Source organism: Echinops telfairi, unplaced genomic scaffold (assembly GCF_000313985.2).
Source record: "Echinops telfairi isolate 266 unplaced genomic scaffold, ASM31398v2 ScPeMD7_18;HRSCAF=68, whole genome shotgun sequence".
NCBI lineage: Eukaryota > Metazoa > Chordata > Mammalia > Afrosoricida > Tenrecidae > Echinops > Echinops telfairi.
This window is the reverse complement of record NW_022103915.1, coordinates 60,292,115-60,317,663: the sequence shown is the minus strand read 5'-3', so window position 1 is coordinate 60,317,663 and position 25,549 is coordinate 60,292,115. Positions and strand designations below refer to the sequence as shown.

The window sequence follows — 25,549 nt, the reverse complement described above, 5'->3', positions numbered from 1 at the left end:
TCTTTTAAAGATTTCTTCTTCCCTTTCCTTTCATCTTTATTAAATTAAAGCTCCTGCTGCCAAGACTTGGGCATCTGCATTGGCAACAATCATTCAAGGTTCTTTTGATCCACTTTAAAGTCTAAACCTACCCCTTCCCCTTGGCATTTTAGTATACCAAACACATTTACTGGGAGGTTTAAATGATCCATTATACATATCTCATCAATTCTAATACTTACTTTTTTTTTTTTAACACCTTAACATCTCTGAAATTGCCTGTTACAACTGATGGTGTCTTGTGATCACAATCACAATGGGAACATAATGTTTTTCTTCTTAGTGATACATCTTAGAAATTAATGCTGTCTTGGATTGATAAAGTATGCATATTACTGGATTATGAATTACATAAACGATTGCTTACGAAGCACTGTTTTTTTCGAGTCCTTTATCACAATGAAAGGGCAACCATCTATATACAATGATAGACTATTAGAACCATAACTAAAGGTGACCTTCCATACCAGGATAGAGACTAAAGTACCATGGGGGAGTTAGAATTGATGGAATGACACAGGTGAACACATTGAAAACAGTCAGTTGTTCCCTAAACAGCGTGTACGTTTGCTTTGTGTGCATAGAGCTGATGAAGTAAGATTATCGGGGATGTGAAAATAATTTTAAAATTATTCTAGAGGCAATCCATACATCAGTTTCCACTTTACCCTTAATTAAGAGGAGCTATAGAACGTTACTGGTCCTTCATGCTTACACTGTGCTGGCCAGTTGTTAAACTGCTCTACAAAGGCTATCTCATTTGAGCATTGCAACGGTGAGCTTGGTAAATACCAGGTTATTGTCACCAGTATCTCTATTTGAGTTATACACAAGTTGACTAAAATTACATAATGAGAAAGAGGTAAAGTAAGAGTGTGAACCAAAGTAATCTAACAGAATTTGCTGGAAGAGTGTCAAAGTATTTCAAAATAAAGTCGACTCCAGAATAATCTACATACCACAGAACATATGTGAAGAAAGTAGACAGAGAAGTTACCAAACCCAAACCAACCAAACCCACAGCCATGGAGTCAAACCTGAGTGACATCGGCCCTGTAAAGGGCTTTCCAGACTAAATGTTTAAGGGAATAGACAGCTTCATTTTCCTCCCACGGAGCAGCTGTTGGCTTCAACTGTATCAGCAGCTGTGAAGGGAAAGTTTTTAAAATAATCATCCCATCCATGTCTCTGTAACTCCCACCATATGATTGGGTGGCATCATGCAAATTCCTGGGACCATCAAAGGGAAAAACACCATTAGTGCAGCATGCTTCAAATCCTTCCCTGCTCAAAGTGGCAGGGTCAGTGGAGGCCAGGCCACACCCAAACCAGAGATGTTGGCAAGGAGATTTTGATACAGAACAGAGACTGTGAAGCAGGGTAGCAGGTGGGATTCCTGAACCACGGAGACTAGGGCCCCAGGGACCATGTAGCTCAGAGGCTGAGGATCAGAGACATGGAGAGACTTGTCCTCTGGCTTAGGGGATGCATAACTGTTGGTTAGTGACTGTAATCATATTGTTTATGATTTCCTGGTTTCAAATAGTTAACGTTCGTAATAAACCCCCATAACTGTGACTGTTTGGTGAGTCCTTTAGGCCATTGCAATGAATTACCAATCCAGCAGAATAAAGTGGAGTGGGAAAAATAATTGGTGTCCAATTCAACACATTATCACCTAGTCGATTTCTACTGAAGTTACCCCACTGAACAGGGCAGAGAGCCTCATCTCTCTTCCTTGGAGTGGTTGGTGGCTTAGAACTGCTGAGCTCACAGTTAGCAGCTCAACATGAAGCCCGCTATGCCACCAGGGCTCACAGGTGGTGTAAGAATAGGGTAAAAGAGGGGTGGAAGGTGTGTTGTCTGCCTCGTGGCAATCAGCCGTGGTCCAATGTGGAGATGGATTCTCCTTCTCCCTTGCATAGACAGAGGTCAGAAATGGCCTCAAATTCCATTCTGACAGCAGTGCCATAGGGACACCATAGCAACTAGAAAGAAAATGTGGGGAAGCAAAAGGAGCACGTGACAAAATAGTTTCACTCTATTTATTACACTTCCTTGAAAACTCTTACTGGCTCTAAATGCTTTCTTTTCACTTTTCTAGGCTATGTTGTTGTTGCTAGGCACCTTGAAATTCATTCCATCTGCTAGCCCTGTGGCCCCACGTGCTACTGCAGGAAGCTATCTGGTCCTGCACTGTTCCCACGATTTCCATTACATTTGAGCTCATTGTTGCAGTCAGCATGTCAATCTAGCTTGCTTCCTCTTCCTCACAGAGCACCTACCATACCAAGCATGGCAGTCTTCCCTGGGGATTGGACCCACCTGAAACCATGTCCAAAGTCCATTCTGAAGGGTCTCCCCATTCTAGCTTCTAAGGATCATTTGGGCTATATGTGTCTCTACAAAATTCATTTGGTTATGAAATGATACATTCCTTTCCCCCTCTATTGATATGAACACTTTGGTTTTATTTATTTCATATTTAAATGCGTCAATCAAGTCTATTCAGATTGTTCCCCCTCGCTGTGGCATCATTGATAATGGTCTTGTCCTAGAAGCTCTTTCAGTCCTCTGAGTTTTTGCACATACCCGCCATGTCTGATGTGTTTGTATACAAGAGATCTTTCCTAATTAAAACTATAAAGTGATAATAGTCTTTGAAGTTCCATACCTGTTTTTTAGGACTCTTTATTCCTTAGCCCTTTCTGCTTTGTCCAGTCTTTTCTCATTCTGTTTTTAGAGCCATGTGAAGAGGTGAGCTGATAAAATATTACATCACATATTAGGAACTAATATGTTGCTCTTCCAAACAGTATTTGTACTTTGAAAACAGTCAATATGGAGAAAGCAACGCTTCTAAGCAAAAAAGGGAATTCTGAATTTGTCATTTCAGGTCCCAATTGGGTATGCCAACTTGAGATGGGTTCTCTTCAGTACCCTCAGATGTCCTGCATTGGGGTGGGGGTGGGGGATGGGGTGTATATGTAAACTCAAATCATAGTCATGTTCATGATATTGTTAGAATGTAGGTTATTTTTAAAAAATCAACAGACAGTGCACTCTGCACTTCCTTGTTCATTTACTAATATGCCATGCACTAGCTGTGTGCCACATTCTTATTTGGGGCTCACTTGCTGTTGAATTGTGGAATCTGTGAAAATTAAAACAATAAAAAATGTCTCCTCTTTTTAGCACTGTTTGCATTTGTGAAAATTAATTTGTTTCTCATTATTTTGTTCCCCTAGTAATAACATAGGTTTTGCTATGTAAAGGACCAAGAACTAACTAGCTTCTATTTTTTATTACAATTCACATAATTACAACTCTTCCAAATGTTTGCTTGCTTAAATAAACATTTCCAGTTTAGTAAGTGATTCAAGCCAAAGAAACTGCAACAAACTCTAGGAAGAAATTAAGACTGAATTTAACTAGCGTTCATATGATTTTACCAATACAAAATTAACCTAGTATTCTATAATTAATAAATTTCAGTTGAAAGATGAACATTTTAGAGTAGTATTTTCACATATTGTACTGTCATCCTATACAAGTTAAGGGTGTCTCATTTCCTTGGTTTTACCATCTAATGATTTTGCTTGCTAAAACATTATTTATGTAAAAATATAATTGTTTTCTTTTGAACTACAAAGTACCAGAAATGTATATTCCAAAGGTTTAAACGGATGTCTCAGTTCAGATGGCTTCTCATTTGTCTTAGTACACAGCAATTTCTGTCTGTGAAACTTTATTGATTTCATAACTGGACAATAAAATTAATCCACTAATCACTTGTTAAGAACTCAGGCCTTACCTTACCCCTTCTTTTAGTGCCTGGAGATCCTAGTGAAGCTGCAGTCAAAGGAAAACACAGTCTTTGCCCCGAGGGAGCTTACATTTCTGTTGGTAAGCATATGTGCGCACAGGACTAAAGAGTACACAGGAGATAGAGGACTTCAGAATGAAGGTCATGAATGTGACGATGAAGCTAAAAGGGCTCTTGAAGACTCCACAGAGTTTTCAGAAGTTGTTAGAGTTGGTAATTTGTAAGCATAGGTGATGAGCCCATGACTGTTCATTTTATCTGCCTTTCCGAAATTTAATGATGTACTTAAAGCTATAACAAAGATAATGGGAAAATACAGCTAAAGAATGAAGAGGCAGGGAAACAATGCTAAACAAGGCTTTAGAATTTCCCTTGTCCTTTGGTTCACTCAAGTCACGTCACACAGTAGTGCTTGGTTCCCTCAGAGGTTAACCTGTAATGCTTGAGGCAATAAGCAATTACAATTATTTTGCTGGATAACATTAGCATCATTAATCCACAATCAGTTATTTCACATATCATACACAAAGCCAGAGTTCCTAAGTTGAGCCATAGTTCTTAAATCTCATTAATTCAGCAATATTTTAGTGCCTACTTATTTAACACAATGTTATAAATGATCCATTGCAAAGGACGTAAGCGTGAACACATCGATTTAATGTTCTCATTGTGTTTCACTATAGTGTTAAGTGTATACAGTTTATTCATAGTTGGAGAAATTTCATCTTAATTTGCAAACATAATTGCCATTCTAAATATCTTTTTGTTTTAACTTAAGTGCTTATTGGCAGTAGAAATGTCCTCAAAACACTAATAAAGTATTTAACATAGTATCATTTATTGGAAAAAAAACCATACAGCTATCTGAAACTATTTAGCAGAAGAAAAATATTAAAAGGAAAAGTAAGTTAAATCTAACCTTTGAGATTTAAAATGTAACTATTATTCAGTATAAATTCAACACAACATATGCTTGATTAAACTTACACATTTAAATATGCTGATGAGAATTTTGAAATAATAACGGCACCGTGGAAATCCAGGAAAAGAACCAGAGCCCTGGCGTAACAAACTGGCGCTAACAAGCTAGTCCCTTCATTTTATCGAAAAATAAAAATCCATTTTAGCTCAACTGATGGAAAACTAATACAAATTAGAATGTAATCCAATCAAATATTGTAAAGATTCCCTAGGTAAATGATTCCAGTTTCTACCCAGAGCTGAACTTTTGCCCTACTGAAAAATTTGAATTCCAGTTCTTTCATTTCAATATACGCAATGTGGGTTCAGATGAATGAAATCACCATTCATTGTTTATTGAACTTCAACTGAATATGTGTCAGTGATGTTATCCATATACAAATATATGGAAGATTTATCTTTGCCTTACTCTCATCCACTTCCAATTAGACATGAACACAGAATACTTTAATTTTGAATTGACATATTTTATATTAAAATTTCAAGTCATAGCATCTTGCTTTTTCCATGTATAACAACATACATATATTATATATATTATGATTATCCACCGAAGAACTTTTTATATCTGATTTGAAAAAAGTTCTCATCATTCTGTGGTAGCTTTTCTCATAAGCTGAAGTAGAAAATGCCAGACGCATTGCTTTTTAAAAGTAAGCATTAAGAAAACTAATTAAACAGGTTAGTCACAAAGGGGACATTGTAGGAAAGGAAATAGTTTGGGATTGAACCCTATGATTTTATTGTTTTCACAGAAAATGCAATAACTCCTCATTGACATCAACTACCCAGTCGCAAGAAGAGTATACTTTCTGCTTTGTTGAGACACAGACGAAGCAATTAGTAAGAAGTAGTCACCAACCAAGAAGCGAATGTATTGGGGGTAAAATTTTTCCATTTTAAATATCTATTGAATGGCCCTGATCTTTGAAAGGCACATTAAAAAAAAGTTTTATGATAAAGAATGTTCAGTCAAAAGAATCCTTTTATCACAGATCATTCTGTCACCATCTTTCAATCATTAATTAGAGCAAACAAATAATAATAGATCATGAAAAATATCATAGACAATTCCATACAGTCTTAAGTACAGACTAAATTAATTCATTGTTCTTAAAAGTATACATTTTATTGACAGATATGTTATTATAAAGTCTTTAAAATAAAAATTCATGTTTGGTGAAAAGTTAGTACAGTTGTAATTCATATTTTATCATCTTTTAAAATATAAAAGTCATGGGATTGTTTTAACATTTGTAACATGATGTAACGTTCTAGCTGGATTGTAATTCTGATTATTATATTTACCATAATTCATTGCCATGCCAAAGTTGATTCTGTGATATATGTGACATGAAATATCATTAGGCTTATTCTATTGCATGACATTGTGGTGTACCATGCATCTTTGAACTCTCTCAATGCAAATTTAATGACAGACCAATCTTCTGACTTACTAAGGACTGTGAAACACTGGAACCAGGAAACATTTTAAATCAGTGATACTGAATATATTGTAATTCATGATTGAACAAAAAAGAAATAATGGGAAAAACTAAAAGAACCAAAAGCAAAGAAAAACAAAACAAAACAAAAAAGCAGGGCTAGAGATGTAAGAGAAGAGTCAATAGCAGAGAGAGAGAATAAAAGACTTAATTTGAAAATACTGCATAGTCAATGAGTATTTCATATAAATCCTATAAATGTGACTGGAAGTTTTCCCTCACTTTTGGGTCCATTGAAAAGTAGTAATATTAGACATTAGTGGCACTTCTGGCTACTTCAGTGAATTTTGTCATATCTAAGATGCATTATTATTTTATGGATAACTATACAGAAATGCTGCCAATTGCAATTAAATTAGGTCTTGACTGTAGGTTGCATCCCAATTGCAGAGGCCAGAATGTGGCAAATCAAGCATCTTAGAACTGATGAAATAGAGTAATGACCCTAATTAACTAGGATCAAGTACTGACACTAGGAGAATACGCGATAAAATCTTTCTCCCAGAGAATTAAAAGTTTTATTGTCTGATGCTTTCCTACATCTAAACATTATTATAGCTTAAATATGTTAGTTGAAAGGTGAAGGGGAATATGCTGATCATCTAAATTCATCATAAATAAAAAAAATTAGGAAAAAAGAAAACAGTTGATAACAGATGGATGCTTTAAAAGATGTCATGACTATTAATATCAAATATGTTACTGAACACACTTTACATTTCATGTATCCTCGCTGTTTAAAAGTCCCTGCATTTTATCCATTTACTTTACTTTAAAGCACCTGAACATTTGAATTGAAGTGAAAAACCTTCATTTTAATTGTTGGTTGGTTTGCACAAGGATCAATTATCATTTTGGTAAAACAGTTGCTTTGCCCATCCTCTTCTAATTGCCTCTTTGTTCTTCACATTCATCTGCAAGTTTTCAAAAATCTAATCAAAGTTACTCTTTGAAGTTCCAGCCAGTTCTCATGAACTCCTGAAGCACTGTGTGTTCTTACTACGCTTAAGGTTAAGGAAACACTTTAATGCTTTATGAAGGATTACTAGTAGAATAGAAACTTTCATTGACGGCAATTTCTTTAGGAAATTATTTAGGAGAAAAGGAGACTTGGCTGTTTCCCTGGAAAGTCCACAAATGTATTTTCAATATTCTGAGAATAGATTTTGTAGTTTCTTGCAATAGTCTCACTCATGAGTGAGGACACACAAAGCTAGAGAGGAGGAGAGAGAGACAACAGAGAAGGCAACGAGTTAAGCCTCTCTCTAGATCTCAAGTATTGTTATTGGTATTATCAGCCTGAAAAGGGAAGAACAATCAATTAGTGATTGGGTGGTCCACTAATATGGAATATTGGAGAGAATGGTTAGTTGCCACGCATAATGCAAGTCAAGGTAAAGGGAGCTATAACAAATGTTAAGCTGCCTGACCCAGACATCATTCTCTTTGGCTTAATTTCATAGATGGGCAACTTGTATATTTTGAAAACTCTTCAATTTGTGTCATTTGTTCAACTGTTTGAAACTCATTCCTCTGTTCTCTTTAAAAGAAGTTAGTTTGACTCAGTTCTGTTAGTGCCTAGATTTTCAGGCTGGTCCCTCTCCTTGTGACTATAAAATCACACATTCCATTCCAAGTAAATATCTGCTTCATATTTCATCTTCAAAGGTTTAACATTTTGGATATTCATTACAAATATGGAAGGCCACATCTGGGACTTCCTACTAGAATTTCTTTCTGCAAACATCAACGTGTATGAAGCACTGATGACTTGTCCCATGGTAACATAAACAATAAATTGTATAACTACCCTCAGTTTGGTCATAAGAGAAAATTGCTCAACAAACACACATACCGCTTTTCATACCTTACCTGGAAAGAGGCTTTATTGAACATTGCTGTAAAATTATCTTTTATGTTGAATTATTGATTTTGCACAAACATTTCTACAGAATTAAAAAAAAAATCAAGCCTTGTCATTTTCCACTACATTTTGTTGTGCTTTTTATATTAATAATTGCAAATGTTATAATTTAATACTTATATCCAAATTACTTGCATAATCATTTTTTTAATCCTGGGGTGTTGAGAGAACATAATAGTATTCTTCTTTAGACAAAAGTCTTTTTAAATGAAGGTAATAGCTGAGATAATTTAAGGAAAAAGCTCTTCAAATTTTCATAACCAACGGGTTTAAGTGAAATTTACAATGCATTGGAAAACTGGCTGGTTAAAGGTATGGTTTGTCCTCAGGTAGCTCAAAATCATTTTTACAGGTTTTTGTTTTTTTGTAAAAGTGGTTTTTTTTTTAATCTTGTTAAAATAATAAAATAATATTTCACAATTTTCACAGAGTCTGATGAAAGGGCAGAGGCATATTAGTTACCCTCAGTGTTTCCAATGAAGCCAGAATTGTCAGGCCCCGTCCGCTGTGGCGTTTGTATGCACTGCAACCACAAAGATTTTCTTGTTTCCTCTAAAGCAAGAGCCAATTCCATTTCAAATGGAGGTTAGAGGAAGAAATCACTTTTGCGTTTTACCACCTTCTGCGCTACGTGCTTCCTTACCAACCTTTTGCTCTGGTTGACCCATTGAATAACCTGGAAGAAAAAATGTTGCTCCCGTGTCTGGTCTCAATGGAAGTTATTTTCTGAATGGATAATCAGCGGAGAGGCCATGGCTGTCTAGAAGGTTCAACAACAACTATCTTGTCTGCATGGGCTTACGCAACAGCTTCGGTCTTTTCTTCTGCAGAAGCGGCTTTGTTGTCTTGCCTGTAATTTGCACATTGAGGCTCTGTCGTTTGTTTAGAAAATAGTTTTACACAAACCGCTCTCAGCAGTGCAAGCTTCTGAGTTGAAAATTAGTCAGGCTTGTTTCATTGAAGGCACTTGGTTTCCATGGCAACTTATAAAAGACGGTGGTTTGGTTTCTTCATCGGATCGGATGACTTCGTTTGGGGGTGTAAGTGGCCGCAATCAAACTCCGATAGGCCTGTGTCATAAGTAAGCCCAGGTCCACCACCCTGGAGCACGGTGCATGCACAAGGAGACAGGTTACAGCTACCTAGCTCAGCCATGGGAGGACGGAGGAGGAGAAACGAGGAAAAAGGTGGCAGGGGGAGGGCGGGGAGGAGGACACGGCTGTTGTGAATAATTCTGAGTTCAGGTTATTTTCAAGGAGTGGGCCTACGTTTATTCAATTCTCTGCGTAAAACCTTCTGGAAAGGAAAATAAATGCAAGCTCTTCAGGTACCCTGTTTACAGTGAGGTTTTTGTTGGCAGGCCATTAGGTTTCCATGGTAACAAGCAAACTATTCATTTGAAACAAAACCAGCCATGACTTTGTGCTTTGACAAGGATTTCTATAGCTCTCTCTCTCTTTTTTTTTTTTTTTCCAGAGTTCAACGAGATGCTGCTGCAATCTTTTTTTAGCCACAAAAGCACCTGAAGATCTCTTCTCTACTCAGGTCAAAATGATCATTTTTTATGCAGTTTGGAATAAGTTATACTTCCACGATGTCTTTTTATCCCCAGTGCTTAAAAAATTTTGTTCCTATTATTTTATTTTGAGTCAGTAGTCAGTGGAGGAATCTTTGGTAGTTTGTTTTGGCAATGTCCATTTACAAAGACTCTTTCTTCATGCCCGTGCCTGGTGAATCTTCTATAGCCTCTGCCAGGATGAGGTCACCTTCGAGGACTTAAGATCGAGATGAGGACGATGACTGGAAAAAGCCATATATGTACTAAAATCCCAACAGCACCGTCCACGGAATCTAAAGATAAGTAAACGCAGAGAGAGAGAGAGAGAGAGAGAGAGAGAGAGAGAGAGAGAGAAGGTAAACATCCCAGACAACTCAAAAAGAGACATATATATTGAAGACACTTTTAGAAAACGTTTTTGTTTTTAACTTCATTGCTAAGTAAAAAGGAAAATAACTTGACTATATGATTAGTTATTTAATTTACATATTTGAAGACTGTAAGCTGATAAAACTTGCTAGAACAGAAAAGAAAAAACCTCGTATAAGTCTATAGTTCACTTCAACCTTAGAGTTCTAAATACATTCAATATGCACACGATTCATAAAAATTTTTAAAGTTCAGCTTCTGCATTTTTTTTTTTTAAGTTGCCAAAATGTTTAACCTTGAAGACTGTGAAGAAACCTGCTCGAGATGAAGACTGAGGAGTGATCCTTAGGGTAGAGAGATGAATGATTGCAACCAGTGGATTAATTAAGTTTAGATCAGACCACTTTTTATAAATTAAAAAATAATTCTCTCTTTAGCATGACTTTGAAGAAATGCCATGAAGCTCAGAAATCTCTTGCATCCTTCTGCCTTGAGATTTTAGTAGAGTTGTATCTGAGTTACAGCTTCACACCCAAGAGCACCCTGGGAGTGCACGACTGATTTAGGAGAACTAATACAGGCATGCTCAGTAATGCGATCACCTGGCTTAAATCACCAGGTGGTTCTCACACAGGAGCAAACTGAACTCTGAAAATATGACACAGAATCTCGGATTTGGAATCTACACATTTGTAGGATGATGTATAATAAGAAAACAACCTTAATATTCATCAAACACCACTCATCAAAATTCACTTGATAAAGATATTGTTAAACATATTGATAAAATGTAACAGAACATGTCCCCAATATAGTACAGAATAATTTAATTAATACGTGTTGATGTATCTTATTTAAAAGGCATATGTCTCCATTTTTATTAATTTAAGGATAGAAAATTAATTGTGAATAAGTTAGACTAAGTTAAATATGTGAAATATTCAATTGTGTGATAATAAAGTCTTAGTGTTTTTGTAGTAATTCCTTAATGGGCACTCCCACTTACTACTCAGATTTATCCTCTAATTGATGAATTGTGTAGTGTGTTTTACTCTTTTAAAGGTTTAATTAAATAGAATTGAATTGATAATATTTTCAGATACTAAATTACAAAAATGAAAAATCTTTATATAACATGGTAATTACCTCTAGTTAATATGCTTTTGCCACTGGTTCATGTTGTGAAATTCTATAAGAATATCATTCTCTGTCTCTGGAGAGTGCATGTTTTTCTGTGCATTACAAATCATTTGAGTGTAGCTACTGGGTTTCTAAAGCAAAATTACTGAGACCCAGGAATACATAGTCACTAAATTTGTTATTTGAAATGCTACGTGTAATCGCAGAAAGGTAAAAAGCTATGAGCAAAAGAGCTCATTGTTCCAAATAATCTTCGTTTTTGTCTTTCTAACAATGCTTTAAAAATGGAGTCAATTCTGTTCATCTGAGAAATCACTGGAAGTTGTACCAGTTTGACTTCTTCCTTCAATACTTCTCATTAAATAACTTAAATTAACAAATACTCTGGTTTGTTCTAATCATGTGGCATGTTTTTTCTTATTTTTTTGTTATGTGCAAAGCAACCAAATAGGTGCTAAGAGTAAGTTTATGTTATTGGCATCTCTGTACTAGCATATAATTAAAGATGCTTGTCAGTGCTAGGAATATCCTTGAATGGTAAGATGTTTTAGTAGGAATGCTTTGCAGATAACATTAAACCACAATATTCAAACCACAGCAAAATGTCAGGACCCAAATTAATAAACAAGATTGAGGTGCAGGTAGAAGGAAATTAAGTATATGTGAAAATTCAAGGCACTTCATCACTTAATATATATGCTAATGTCTTTAACAATATGTAATCTGTAAAAATAGTAGGCAAAACTTAGATCTAGAAAATATATCCATAAAATGTTTGGGGAGGTAAAAACAACTATGCCTATGAGAATTTCTACTTAGTACACAAGTCCACCCAATATTTAAAATATAATAAAAAACCCCAACATAAATAAAAATAATATTTCAAAAATATTAATTCAAAATCAAAATGTTTTTGCCTTATCTAGATGTAAATCTGAGTCTAACAATTTTTACTTTAACTTGGACCAAATATACCTACAGTCAAATAATACTTTGATTTTAAAATACCTTCAAAATTTTAATATTTCATATATAAGAAATTCATAATAAACGAAGTAAAAGTGACTGCTTTTCTTTTTAAGTGACGTGATGGTAATGTAATATTAGATACTTTAACATCACACCAAACTCATCTCGAGAAAAGATACTTACTCTTAGTTGTTAGGTCTTGTTTTGTACATTCTCCTTCTGAAATAGACACATCATCAATGGCGATGTCACCTTCTATTCCAGGACCTCGAATACCTTCAAAAATGAGCTACAAATATGAATGAAACAGATCTAAATGTAGATCACTGTGTGTAGATCAATTTCTATTAAGAAATTGAGAAGGCAAAAAAAATCGTCAATTGTTCTGGCATATTTTAAACTTAATGGTTCAAAATTGTTACTTACATAAACAAGAACACCCCCCACCTCCAAATAACACCACCAACATTCTCATAAGAAAACCAATAACGAGCTCCTCCTTCGAGAGCATTTGCTTCCACATCCAAGTTCTGTGTTGGTTTGGAAACAAAACTGAACACAATGGATTAACATAATCAAAACAACAAGAACCAATCCTACCACTTCCCCATTGCAATGGGGAAGCAAAATGCTGCACGTGAGCAGCTTTCATCTAAAATAAGTTTATTCCAATTTTCTTTAAGATTATATCCTAAAATTAGTATTCCGGGGTGGAGGGGGGGAAGCTTTTATTGTGGTCATTTATTTATCTACAAAACTCTCACATAATTTTTATTTGAGCAGTTACTATGAAAATTAAGGCACTGATTAATACAAACCACAATAATTTATCTTTGTTTTTTGCATAGATTTTGTATATTTGTAAGGTTTGGGGATGATTTTCCCTGGTCCTTGCTTCTCAACCCTGAAAAAATTCACACAGCAGGAACACTTTTATACGTCCACAACATTTTTATAAGGGACAAGGCTGTTTCGGGTGATACAGTCCCAGATGGTATTTCTGGAAAGTGGGCAAAGCTGCAAGGGGGGCTGTGTGAGGGGTCACAACCTTAATGTGGCCACTTCTGAGGTGTGCAGAAAATATTGTGGTAATTTAAAAAAAAAATAATGTACCCATTCTGGGTCCTTTTTAGTGGTAGTTAAAAGCTGAAGGCCTGGCCCAGCGTTGGCCACCTTGCAGACAGATTGAATAGTTGTCTAATATTCCCTGTATTTACTTGTGATTTGCTATTTTTATTTCACTTTTGATCTTTTTCAGATAGGGAAAGCTGTTTATGGGCACATTTATGTTACCTGTCTGATGGCAGCCTGAATTTCCTGTATCTAGAATTTCCTGACTTGGTGTATGAGTGTTGAAAGAATAAATGAAAGAAGTCAGATTCCCTTTAATACAAAAGTTATTACTAATATTATCAATACATGTTGGATACAAGGACAATTATCATTTTAAAAATTATTCATTATTACAGAAATGAGGCTCTTCTATAATCTTCATTTTCCCATACCTTCAGCAAAAGCATTTTGATTCATTTCATACTGAAAAAAAGACGGTGCTAGGCAACTTAGACACTGACGGGATCATAGTTATAGAGAAACATCTACATCTCAAAAGAAAACCTCTCCTTCAGCCTTTCCAAAGATCAATTAGTATAATAAAGAAATGCTTCTAACATCATCCTGATGTATGGCTTATTATATAATTTCCAGTCTTGTTTTATTGTAACAAATTTGAGTGAAATTCAATTATCAATAAATGCCAATGCATTTGATTTTATCTTTTAAAGCATCTTCATATGGCTTCCTAAAGGCAAAGCTGAGGTCATTGTTACCTTTGAGAGATTGGCCTATGTTCTCTCATGTGTTACTATAAATTCACCATGTCCAGATTGTATACAGAGGCATTAGTAATCAATGTTTTATACTGAGCTTCTGCCCCCAAATCTATAACAGCTGGTCAGATATAGCATTATTTTAATGATTTTGATAGATGTAAAAATATTGAGACGTTTCATAGACTATGCCAGGAGGGTTTCCTGCTTATCCGTATTGAAATAAGTATGCTTATGTCTGATGTTTTTTCTTCAAAACACATAAAACACATCACATCATCAGTGAAGTTAAAACAACCTGGCAGACAAGCAAATCAGCAGATTTTAAACTCTCAGCTTTTCGATAAAAACCACAAGGAAACCCTACTGAGGCTTCCTGGAAATTGTGATTTGTGTTGAAGCTGGCATGGTGTTTGCGAAAGTCTGTGGGAGGCAGAAGGAACTCTCAGAGGGCTGTTTACATTTCCCTGATAATCTGAATGAGGATTTCAAGCAAAACAAATGAAGCCAACAAGCCATACAGCACATAGCACAGAGAGTCAAGAATGGTGAATACTTTTAATGACTCTAATGATGGCAGACTCCGCTACATCAATAATCTAACACAATTCATTTATCTACTACACTTATGTTACATTTAAGTTGTTTTTCCCCTTTATTAACAAAGTTGAGATGCATACATTCATATAATGATTATAGACACTTAACGCTCAGAATTTTTAAGGTCCTTATAAATTTTTCATAGAAACACTAAATCTGTGAAATGACATTATCTTGTTCTTAAGTCACAGTGGGTTTTCCAGTTATTTGGATGTACTTTCCCTTTTGAGAAATACTGGCTATCTTTAAAAAAAAATTAACAGTTTTATTGAGATATAATTCATCTATCATACCATTTAATGGTTTAAACATTTTTAAAATGTTGTGCACTCATCACGACCATCAATTTTAGAACACATCCATTTTTTTGTACTCATTATTGTTAGTTCCCTATCCCCCATCCCAACTCCCTGCCATAACAAGAAACTATTAAGATAGTAACTCTCCATAGACTTTCCTATCATAGACTTCATATAAAGAAAATCATTACCCCAGACAATCCCCCACCCCAAAAAACCACAAACACAACAATAATAAAGTAAAACAAAGAAAACCTTCAATCACAAAGAAAACAGAGAATTGAACTGTCAGTAGGCAGACAATCATTGACTCACATCAATGCTCCATATGCTGTAATAAGATGTCTATTATTCTGACAAACCTGTGACTGACATTCTCAGTGAATACTATTGTAAGTTTTCTCTTACAACCAACTGTCATGGTTTTTGTAAATAGCATCCAGCCATGAAAGGATTTACCCTGTACAATGTGAATGATTCAGGTATTGCAACATTGGGCTAGCCTACTTCATTAGCACAATGTCCTTCCTGCTTCCAACTCTGTTTTACAAATTAGTCTCAGGGGCTAATCAATGACAACATTAATGGAAGATCTTTATGTCCTAGGGAGAGGAGTGATAAGACTCTGGGACATAGATTAACAAGAAGGTCTCTAAAGGGAGGCAAAGGCAAATTCAAAAAAAAAAGTCATAGACCCAGGAATGGGTTTTGGGCTTGCACAAAATCTTAGCTCCAACTTAAGAACAAATTCGTTCTTCCATCATGACCCTGCTCAATACCCACACTCAGGAAGGGGACACAGAAGATATGCATGCTATAGCAAAGTGTGGTGAAGAAATTAGATGGTACCCAGCTATCTGGGGTCCTAAAGGCTTGTTTTCAAATCAGCAGCCACATAAATGAGATGTTAACTAAGTCCACATGGAAGAAGCACTCCAACATCAGTAACCAAAGGATTGAAAACCATATAATTGGTAGCTGAAAGAGGAAAAATTATGAGAGCCCAAATTGCGAGATTCTGATTTGTCGAAGGCTATGGATGACAGTGGGAGCCCATGTGTGACATTTATACAAAAAAGTACGCCTCCTTGACTTCTCTCTATACATCATGGAGGGATGGGAATAAACTGGGGCATTGAAGAGATGACTATAGGAGACCACAATGATAAAGCTGACTTGAACAGTTAAAACCTTGTCATGTGATCCCCACAATACACCTGGGGCTTTATTTGGTTTTCCACATTTTTCTGTTTCTTCATATTGAGGTTTAGCTCTGATGTAGTTTGTCATTGGGGTTAGCTTTCTACCATTTTTCTTACATGTTTTTCTGTTTTTGACAAACCTATAGAGACAGCAAGTAGAATAAGGGTTCCTAGGCAGTAAAGCAGGGGAGGATTGGGGGTGAAGAGGGGATAATACCAAGGAGTTCAGGAGGAAAGAGAATGTTTTGAAAGTGATTGGGGTAGCAATTGTACAATACTGCTTGATGTTATCGGGTTATGGAATGATATGATAACAACCAATTTAAAATGAGTCAAAAGGGAGGAGAAATGATAAGGTATTACATTTTAAACTAACTCAAACCAAACTCACTGCCATCAAGTTCATGCTGACTCATAGTGACCCTTGTGGGTTCCCGAGACTGTAACTGTTTATGGGACTAGAGAGCCCAGTCTTTCTCTGAGCTGCTGCTGCTGCTGGTTTCCAACTGCCGACCATGCCCAACGATGGCAGCCCAACATGTAACCACTAAGCATATCTGTATTAATCCACTCTTCAATGCACTCTGTCTGACAGCAAGGCTACTCTCATCCTGGTCTGATAGCAAAGCGAGTCACATCCCTGGTCACTGGTCGGTCACAGGGGATTCAAGGGCTATTAAATCCATTTGGGGATCCTGAAAATGGAATTTAGGCTTTCACTGTCATCCATAGACTTTGGTAAACTGGTTACTCAGAATTTAATCTCTAATACTTTTACCTACCTCAGTCATGGATTTCATTATTTTAAACCCTGGGGCTTTCTACTCCTGCAAACAGCATAAACAGAGCGTTGGCAACCCATAGGGAGTCGCTCTGAGTCAGTATTGACTGGATGGCAGTGAGTTTGGTTGGGGTTTGGGTCCCACAGGCTGATGTGCTCCGTATTTCCAGGAACTAGGAACCCTGGTGGGGTCGTGCATTGAGTTGGGATGCTAGTCAGAACCCAGCAGCTGCTTTGTGGGACAAAGATGAAGCTTTGTGTTCCCCTAAAGAATGACAGCCTACTGTGTCCTACCTGGAAAAGGTGAGTCAGAACTGACTCGGTGGTGGTGAGTTTGGGTTTGTGATTTGGCTTTTCTCCTAGAGACTCAATGTCAGAGTAAATGACTATTCTCATCAGCCTCCTTTGTAGTTTCAATCACGTGTTTCTGACTTTTCTTTCCTGAGGAGCGCAACATGAATGAAATGAAGAAAGAGTGGGGATGTGTCAGGCAGGAACACTAGTGTAGTCAAAAGGAAGTTTCTTCAGGCAACCAGAGTTTTCATTTCCAAAGATGGAAGTGCGAAGTGGGCGAATTGAAGAAACCCTTCTTATGTAGTCTAATAAAGTGCTGTTGTATAGCCAGGGGGGAAAGAAGGAGATTTCAGTCCTTCGTGCTTTGTGCGGCGAAATGCGATGTGGACGGAGAGTCCAAGAATGGAGGTTAGAAGGCACTGCATTTGGTCCCCCTTGAAAGTGACATTTTTGAAGCAGAAGCCACAATCCTTTTATTGGAATGGATGCTGAACAAACAGGTTTTCAGAGTACATGGATTTTCCATATTGGCCATGTATCAAGGAACATTTGATAAAATTATTCACAGCTTTACTTATTTAAAGTACAAAATCCCTTGCCTAGCAAGTTTATGCTACGTGAAAGCAGGCATCAATGTAAAATTGTGGAATTACCTAAATAATAAAACAAAAGTTCAAAAGGCACAGATATAATTCCTGAACTATTCAGAACTCCATTTCCTGTGAAGCCATGTTTTAATCAAAATGATACCACCATTGATCCAACTATTTAAAAACTACTTCTACTACCATCTTGAAAGGAATGAGCATCCTTCCTCTTTCTACGCATCTCCCTCTGCTTCCCTCCCTCTTGCTTCCCTGAGCATCTTGACGAAAACACAGGATGAGAGGTCGGTTTGGGTTACGGACACATGTCCGCAAGAAGAGAAGCTTAGCAGGCTGTTACCACTCATCACTTTTGGTTTGACGGAAATGAAGTTTTCTGTGTGAACAACAGAGAAAGACTGGTGTAATTTAATAGGTGTGCAGATTGCCTGTTGGCTCTGTGTAGTTGGCTGAACAGAAAAAGTACAAATAAACAGAAGTTAAATTGTCAGATGTTTCAAGGGATGTCTAGAACATTCCTCTACAGCAGGGGTGTCAAACTCAATTAAAACGCAGGCCATTTGGTGCAACAGGCAAGATTCACGCAGGCCACATCGCATTTACAAATTTTCTTAAATTTATATTTTGAAGTGAGGCTTCAGGAATTTGGATAGGATAATTAAAATCCTACATTATTGCTTTTATTTAAACATTTATTTTATTTAATGTATTCATAAAATTAAAATTATTCTTTTTTACCGGAAACTTACCAGCACTTTCCTCCTACTAGTTTTCACTTACCTCTTATGTTGTGACCAGAAAATATAACAAAGTAACTAATAAAAACACAAATTGTTGGACGGCTGACAAATGTGATGCACAATCGTAATGGCTTCCTTCTAAAAATGTTAACTAACGTGGCCGCTAGGTATGATTCCTAACAGCACAACCCAGAGTGCTCTTTTCAACCTTTTCGCTATTGGGATCTGTTTACATCGCGTGACACTGAGAGTGGCAGACATATCGCTTCCAAATGTCGCCGGGACTGAGTCAGCACGTTTAGACACGTCCACAGCCCCCCAGGAAAGGCACTGGGCCACATGCATACACGCCTTCAGTAGTTAAAGGGTTAACGAGGGAATTGTGTGGACAGTATTGCCCTGATCTCCCCTAAGCACTATTTTCTTCATAACAATTTTTACTATTTTCATTTTACTTCATAGCATTGCGGGCCACAAAAAATTACCTGGGGGAGGGGGGGACCGCATGTGGCCCATGGGCCACCAGTTTGACACCCCTGCCTTGCTTCAATACTTCCCTCCCTGAGAATTCTGCATGGATGAAGTGCTGCAGTAATTACAGCTGACTTATTTGAAAATCTATTATTTGCATTTGCAATTATGAAAAATAATTTTGTCACTTAATGAAGACTGTAAGTACTTATTAGCATTGTAAGATTTTTAGACATGGTGTAGAAATAAAGCAAGAGATTTACAGTTATAGAAATGATGGGCATGTGATTTGTGAAAACTAAACTCAAGTACAGTGATAGATTTAGATTTTTATTTATAATCTTCTGATTATAGGAATTTCAATTCAACAGGACAGAGGAAACTGTAGATGTTTTTGGGGTCCTATTTCAACAGGAAGAAAGAAAAGGATGCTGTGAAGTATATTTGTTCATTTCCATTTACTTTTCCTAACAGTTTTACTACTGAGAAAATGTAGATTTTAAACAATAAACCATTCAATATTATATTGATTTGTTAATGCTATGAGCTCTGACTATAATTATATCTTTCAATTATTGTAACTAAATTTTACAGAATCGAATGGAATCCTGAGTGGTATAGATTAAGACCTAGAGGGGTAACACTTCTTCTTTACATTATTTTCAACTTTTAGATAGATACAGAAATGAAATTCACAGGTATTAAATTTTATGTGTGTACACTGGCCAAACATTCAAGTGTTTATAAAAATAAATCCTTGGTGAAATGCATTTTTATTGTTACTTCACATTGGAGGGAAAAATGCATTATAATAGCAGGTGTGCCAGCTTAGACATTATGAAATCTTTGGAATGAAAAAATATAATTTATTGGAACTTAGGAAGACTCTCTAATTTTAAAAAGTTGGATTATATAATATTTTCATACAGTTCTATCATGATTCTAACTCCACTATTATATTACAGGGATAACATTATGCTCCTTCCCTCTTCAGTACTTCTGAGATGCATTGGGCTGAATTTGCTTGAAAAAGGTATTAGCAGCATCTAGATACCTACGGAGGTAATGGCGAAGTTTAGGTCTCCCAAAAAAGGATAAAATTATACACAACTTGTTCTTTGCACACAATCACAATGTTATTCAAAATGCTTTCCATTGACTGGCATGACTTTAATGTTTTCACAGTGTGTGCAAGAAATTCAGCCCTCTCCATATGCAAGAAATATGGCATAATAAAAAATTAACCATTTGTGGGTAAATTCAAATAGAAAACCTTTATAAATTTTATGTGAACTTACTTGTTATATTTATACCTTATAAAGTTGTTTATAAATGACTCTTGACAGTTTCTTACCCATATTATAATGTATTAATATACACACATTGTAATGTATTAATACATGCACATTATAATGTATTAGTACACACACACAAATAGGATACTATTAAAGCTTGTATTCAAATATAATTTTTCAGTAAGAGAAGAGTTACATGTTGCAAACATGAGTAGAAACAGAAGGAATCCAAGAATGCAGTACCCATCTGATGATCTGACTTTAATGTTCAGAATGCTCACTTTTGTATACTTTTCCTTGATAACACCAACTTTACTCATAGTTTTATGCAACTCATACGATCTAATGACTCTCAAAGATTTATATCCCAAAGGCTTCAGACTCACACAGGAAACTGCCTCCTAGATATCTTTAAAAGGACGCTGCAGAGACGTTTTATATTATGTTCAAAATAGAAATCATCAAGGAAGACATCCTGTTTTCCATTTTTATGTTGTTATTAAGGTAATTTGTAGTATAAGAATTTCTCAGGATTCACTAGATTGAAATTTATAAATCATTTATGAATACTTCTTTTTCCCAGATTCTAAAAAGTTCAATGTTCAGCTAGTTTTTACATAGGTATCTTTCTTCAAATCCTCCTCCTTTTTTATACCACTTCCCTAATTCGTTGTTTGGACGTCTTATGTGTGGATTTTATAATGGCGCTTTAACTTGTTTTCCAGTCTAATTTTAACACTCTTGAACTAAAAACTCACTGCCATCGAGTCAATTCTGACTCACAGCAATCGCAGAGCCGAGCAGAATTGCCCCTGTGGGTTTCTGAGGCTGTGAGTCCTTACGGGAGTGGAAAGTCTCATCTTGCTCCTGCAGGGCACCCGGTGGATCCAAAGGACTGCCCTTGTGGTGAGCAGCCCACCACATCACCCAGATTAGTCTTCTGTAAATAATCTGAGCAAAATGCCATGACGTCCTTGTATAAGTATTTTCAATGACTTCCATTGTCTAAACTTGTAGCACTAATTTCTATCCCAAAAGAGTGATTTTCCCTGTTCTAGAATTTCATATGGTCAATATACAGTATATACCCTCGTGTTTCTGACCACTTTCTATTAAATCACTGCCATCAAGTCCATTATAATTCATAAGTACAAAATAGAGCATTCATAATGGGAGCAGAACTCATCTTTCTCCCTCATTGTGACTAATGGGTTTGAACTACTGACCTGCGGTTAGCAGCCCAAAATACCTACTATGTCCTCTGTGCTATTGTCTGTATAAATTCTTGTAAAATTTGTGCTTAATTAATTTATATTTAATTTTATTGATAAGATTTAGGTTAAATCTAGCAGTCTTTAGGCTTTTTATCCTCTTCTTTTTATGTATCATATTCTAAATAAGCCTCTTGGAATTTCTGAAATCTTGTCTGGTATGTGACCTCAATGTCTTTGCCTATTTTGCACTCTGTTGGAGTAATAATTCCAGCTCAGTCTGTGCTGCCCAACTCCTCTTGTAGTTTTCACTCTATACGAAAGGGTTTTATTGATCCTTCTTGCTAGTTAGATGCTAGAATTGGACAGAAACAGATTATAAGAAAATAGCTTTTCACCAATTAACTACAGTCAGCATCTCTGATTTTGTGTACACTTATAATTATATGCCAGGAATGTATCTGATAGGTGATCAGAAGAGAAAGCACTCAAGACTATAATTCTAATTTCATGAAATTAACTTGGCTCCTTTAAAACAATCAAGTAACAAAACTGTAGCACATATCACGTTACTATATTTTAACTTCTCACTGTACCTTAAATATACGAATAAAATACTGACTATGTAGTCAGTTTGAAGAAATTTCAATAATTAAAGCATCAATAATAACTTCATTTAGTTTCATGATCGCTTTACATAATAGTTATAAAATACCTATTTTATTTTACCAATCACTCTCACATTCAATCTAAATCTTCTCTTCTATATAAAACTAAAGTAAAAAAGAATGTTTAAAGTTATCTGACTTTTAAAATCAATGTGATAAATTAGTAAAACTCATTAGTAAAAGAAATGCATTTTGAAAGATGTATATACATTCTTTCAAGTACAATGGAAACAAATTACTTGAGAATTAATTACCTGGCTTCCATTATTATAAGAACCTATTTTGTTTGTCTTCAGAGAACAAAAGTATATAAATAGGATTTGTTATAAATAGATTATATTTTCTCCAAGGAAATCATTTGAATTTTAATAAAGACTATTAGTCAAACATAGTATTTGATAAGTGTTAATAATAAAAGTGACAGCATGTTTTCATTACAGGTTTTAGAATTAAAAAGAAAATTAAAGTTACATAATTTTTGAAACTCTTATACCACAGGAATGTTGAATGTTCACATTCCAATATTTACTCGAGGTCTACTTTTATCATTATTCTCATTATGAACATTTATCGGCAGGAACCACTGTTCTTTTCTTACCTGAAATGAAGTAATTGGGTATATATTAACATGGGCCTCATTCCACCGTTGTCCTTTATTCCCACTTGAAGACCAGAGTGGATTCTCTAATTTTGTCTGTCCTTTCAAACGTAGATAAACATTTAAGACACCTAAAAATAACAAGATGTTATTAGTCTATGTTTTTGCTTCAATAGATTTCTTCGAGAATGAACACTTGTAGGGCTTTGCAGATGGAATTTCTCAGCACACAGTAGGGGCTTGTCCTTTCTTCCTGTTTCATTCCCTGTGTTACTTTTGGGATATTTGGCATGTTCCCTCCCCACAACCCCAATAATCACATCATAATCATTGTTGCCTTCTAATATTACCTTTTAATTTTTAAAAGATCATTTTATTGGGGGTTCTTACAATTCATAACAATCCATACATCAATTATATCAAGCATATTTGAACACATGTTGCCATCATTCTTTTCTAGATATTTACTCCCTACTGAATCCTAATACTGCCTTTTATGGCAAAGACACTTTGTAGATATGATTACATCTTGAGATGGGGCGATTATTCAGGTAGGTCTTCAATGAATTACAAGCATCTAAAGGTCAGCAGATGGATACTAACAGCCTCTCTAGGGGAGAAAGATGAGGCTTCCTACTTCCATAAAGAATTAACAGTCTCGGAAATCCTCCAGGGGCCGTTGTACCTCGTTCTCTATAGCCCATTATGAGTCTGAATGGATTGGTGGGAGTGAGCTTGAGGGTTCTGATGGGCCCCTGTGAGCTGGAATCAACTTGATGGCAGTGGGGATAGGAAATGAATATCACATTTAATCAAATGACCCATCCTCCGACGCTACAATTCACTCTTCATTGAATCTAGTTTTTCTACTAAAAACATTGAAATTAAATCAAGATAACTTTCGTCTCATGATTTGATAGATCTGTGTCAACATTTTCAAATGCTGAAAGTAGTAACGATATTAGTGGTTATTTTATTAGTAATATTATGATAAAATCATGTGACTTTATTCTATGTAGTCCTGGTGGCAGAGCAGGTTATGCACAGGAATGTAGTATAAAATTACACACAAGGTGCTTTCTGTATACCTGGCAACTTTACATTAGCATCCTATCTGTGATATTCATAGGTGCTATTGTCTGTAAAAAAGGCAACTTTTAAAATTCTTTTGATATTAGTATATAGTTCATTTATATGGATTTTAAAAATATAATTGCACTTAAATCCACCACTTTATTATTTGCTTTCTGTTTTCTTTCCTATTTAGTGTTTCTCTGTGACTGTTTCTCTTCCTTCTTTACAATTGATCAAATATTTTAGAATTCCAATTTATTTCCTATATTGAATTTTAAATATTTCCCTTCTGCCATAGTGCATGTTATGCCATCATACATGTTCTAGAACAAACAACAGATATAAATAACTTTTCCAAGTCTAATTAGTGCCAATATTATATTTTGTCACAGTTCATAATTCATACCCTCTTCACCTACCATCTCTTTTTCCTCTTTCATTTCATTCATGGTAATTAACACTTTTAGTTCTGTTGCTCACTTTCACAAATACAATAATCTTAAAATATAATTCCATTTATGTGCCACTTCCTTTATTCAATTATTATATATTTTACTTTTGAAAATCTCATTTTGACAATGCTATTATATTTGCTTTAAAGATCTGATATATTTTATAAAAACTATAAAAAGAAATAAAATATCATTGACCCTTGAACAATAGGAGCTTAAACTGCACAGGGTCACTGATACACATATATTTTTGACAAATATATTAGAACTTTTTTTTGGAGATATGAGATCATTTGGAAAAAAACTTAAAGATGAACTACGTAGTCTATAAATAAAAAGAAAACAAAATTGTATGTCATAAATTCATAAAATACATTTAGGTACTAGTCTATTTTATTATATGCTATCATAAGATGTATATACATATCTAGTATAATTTTTAAAAATGTATTAAACTCATGCATACAAACTGTTATATTACATAAATGGTATCATTCACAATTGAGAGAAGTGTTAACAAATATAAAGTTGCATCATGAAATTATCACTGCATAAAATTAACTATAGTCTACACTGTATTATGGCAATGATTTTTTTTTATCATTTTATCGGGGGCTCATACAATTCTTATCACAATCCATACATACATGCATTGTATCAAGCACATATGTACATTTGTTTCCCTCATCATTCTCAAAACATTTACCTTCTACTTGAGCCCTTAATATCGGCTGCTCATTTTCACCCTTCCTCCCCGCCCCATGAACCCTTCATAATTCATAAATTATTATTATTTTGTCATATGTTACACTGTCTGACGTCTCCCCCCGCCCTCTGCTCTGCTGTCCATCTCCCAGGGAGGAGGCTATATGTAAATTCTTATAATTGGTTCCCGCTTTCTACCCCACATTCCCTCCACCCTCCAGGCATCGCCACTCTCACCACTGGTCCTGAAGCAGTCATCTGTCCTGTATTCCCTGTGTTTCCAGTTGCTATGTGTACCAAGGTACATCCTCTGGTCCAACCAGATTTGTAAGGTAGAATTGGGATCATGATAGTGGGGGGGAGGAAGCATTTAAGAACTAGAGGAAAGTTATATGTTTCATTGTTGCTACCCTG

At 35.6% G+C, this 25,549-nt stretch overlaps 1 protein-coding gene across 1 annotated transcript in view; it reads right to left on the bottom strand.

Moving 5' to 3' along the window:
* Positions 1-5,561: 5,561 nt before the first annotated feature.
* The window catches only part of MDGA2 (MAM domain containing glycosylphosphatidylinositol anchor 2), a 1,014,104-nt gene continuing 994,116 nt past the window's right edge, over positions 5,562-25,549 (bottom strand). Inside the window, exons 15-17 of the mRNA XM_004698562.3 lie at positions 22,905-23,035; positions 12,495-12,600; positions 5,562-10,126 (exon numbers count right to left, since the gene is read on the bottom strand). Of these exons, the coding sequence (XP_004698619.1) occupies positions 10,038-10,126; positions 12,495-12,600; positions 22,905-23,035 (326 nt within the window). The 3' untranslated portion in view covers positions 5,562-10,037. The remainder of the gene's footprint in view (positions 10,127-12,494; positions 12,601-22,904; positions 23,036-25,549) is intronic.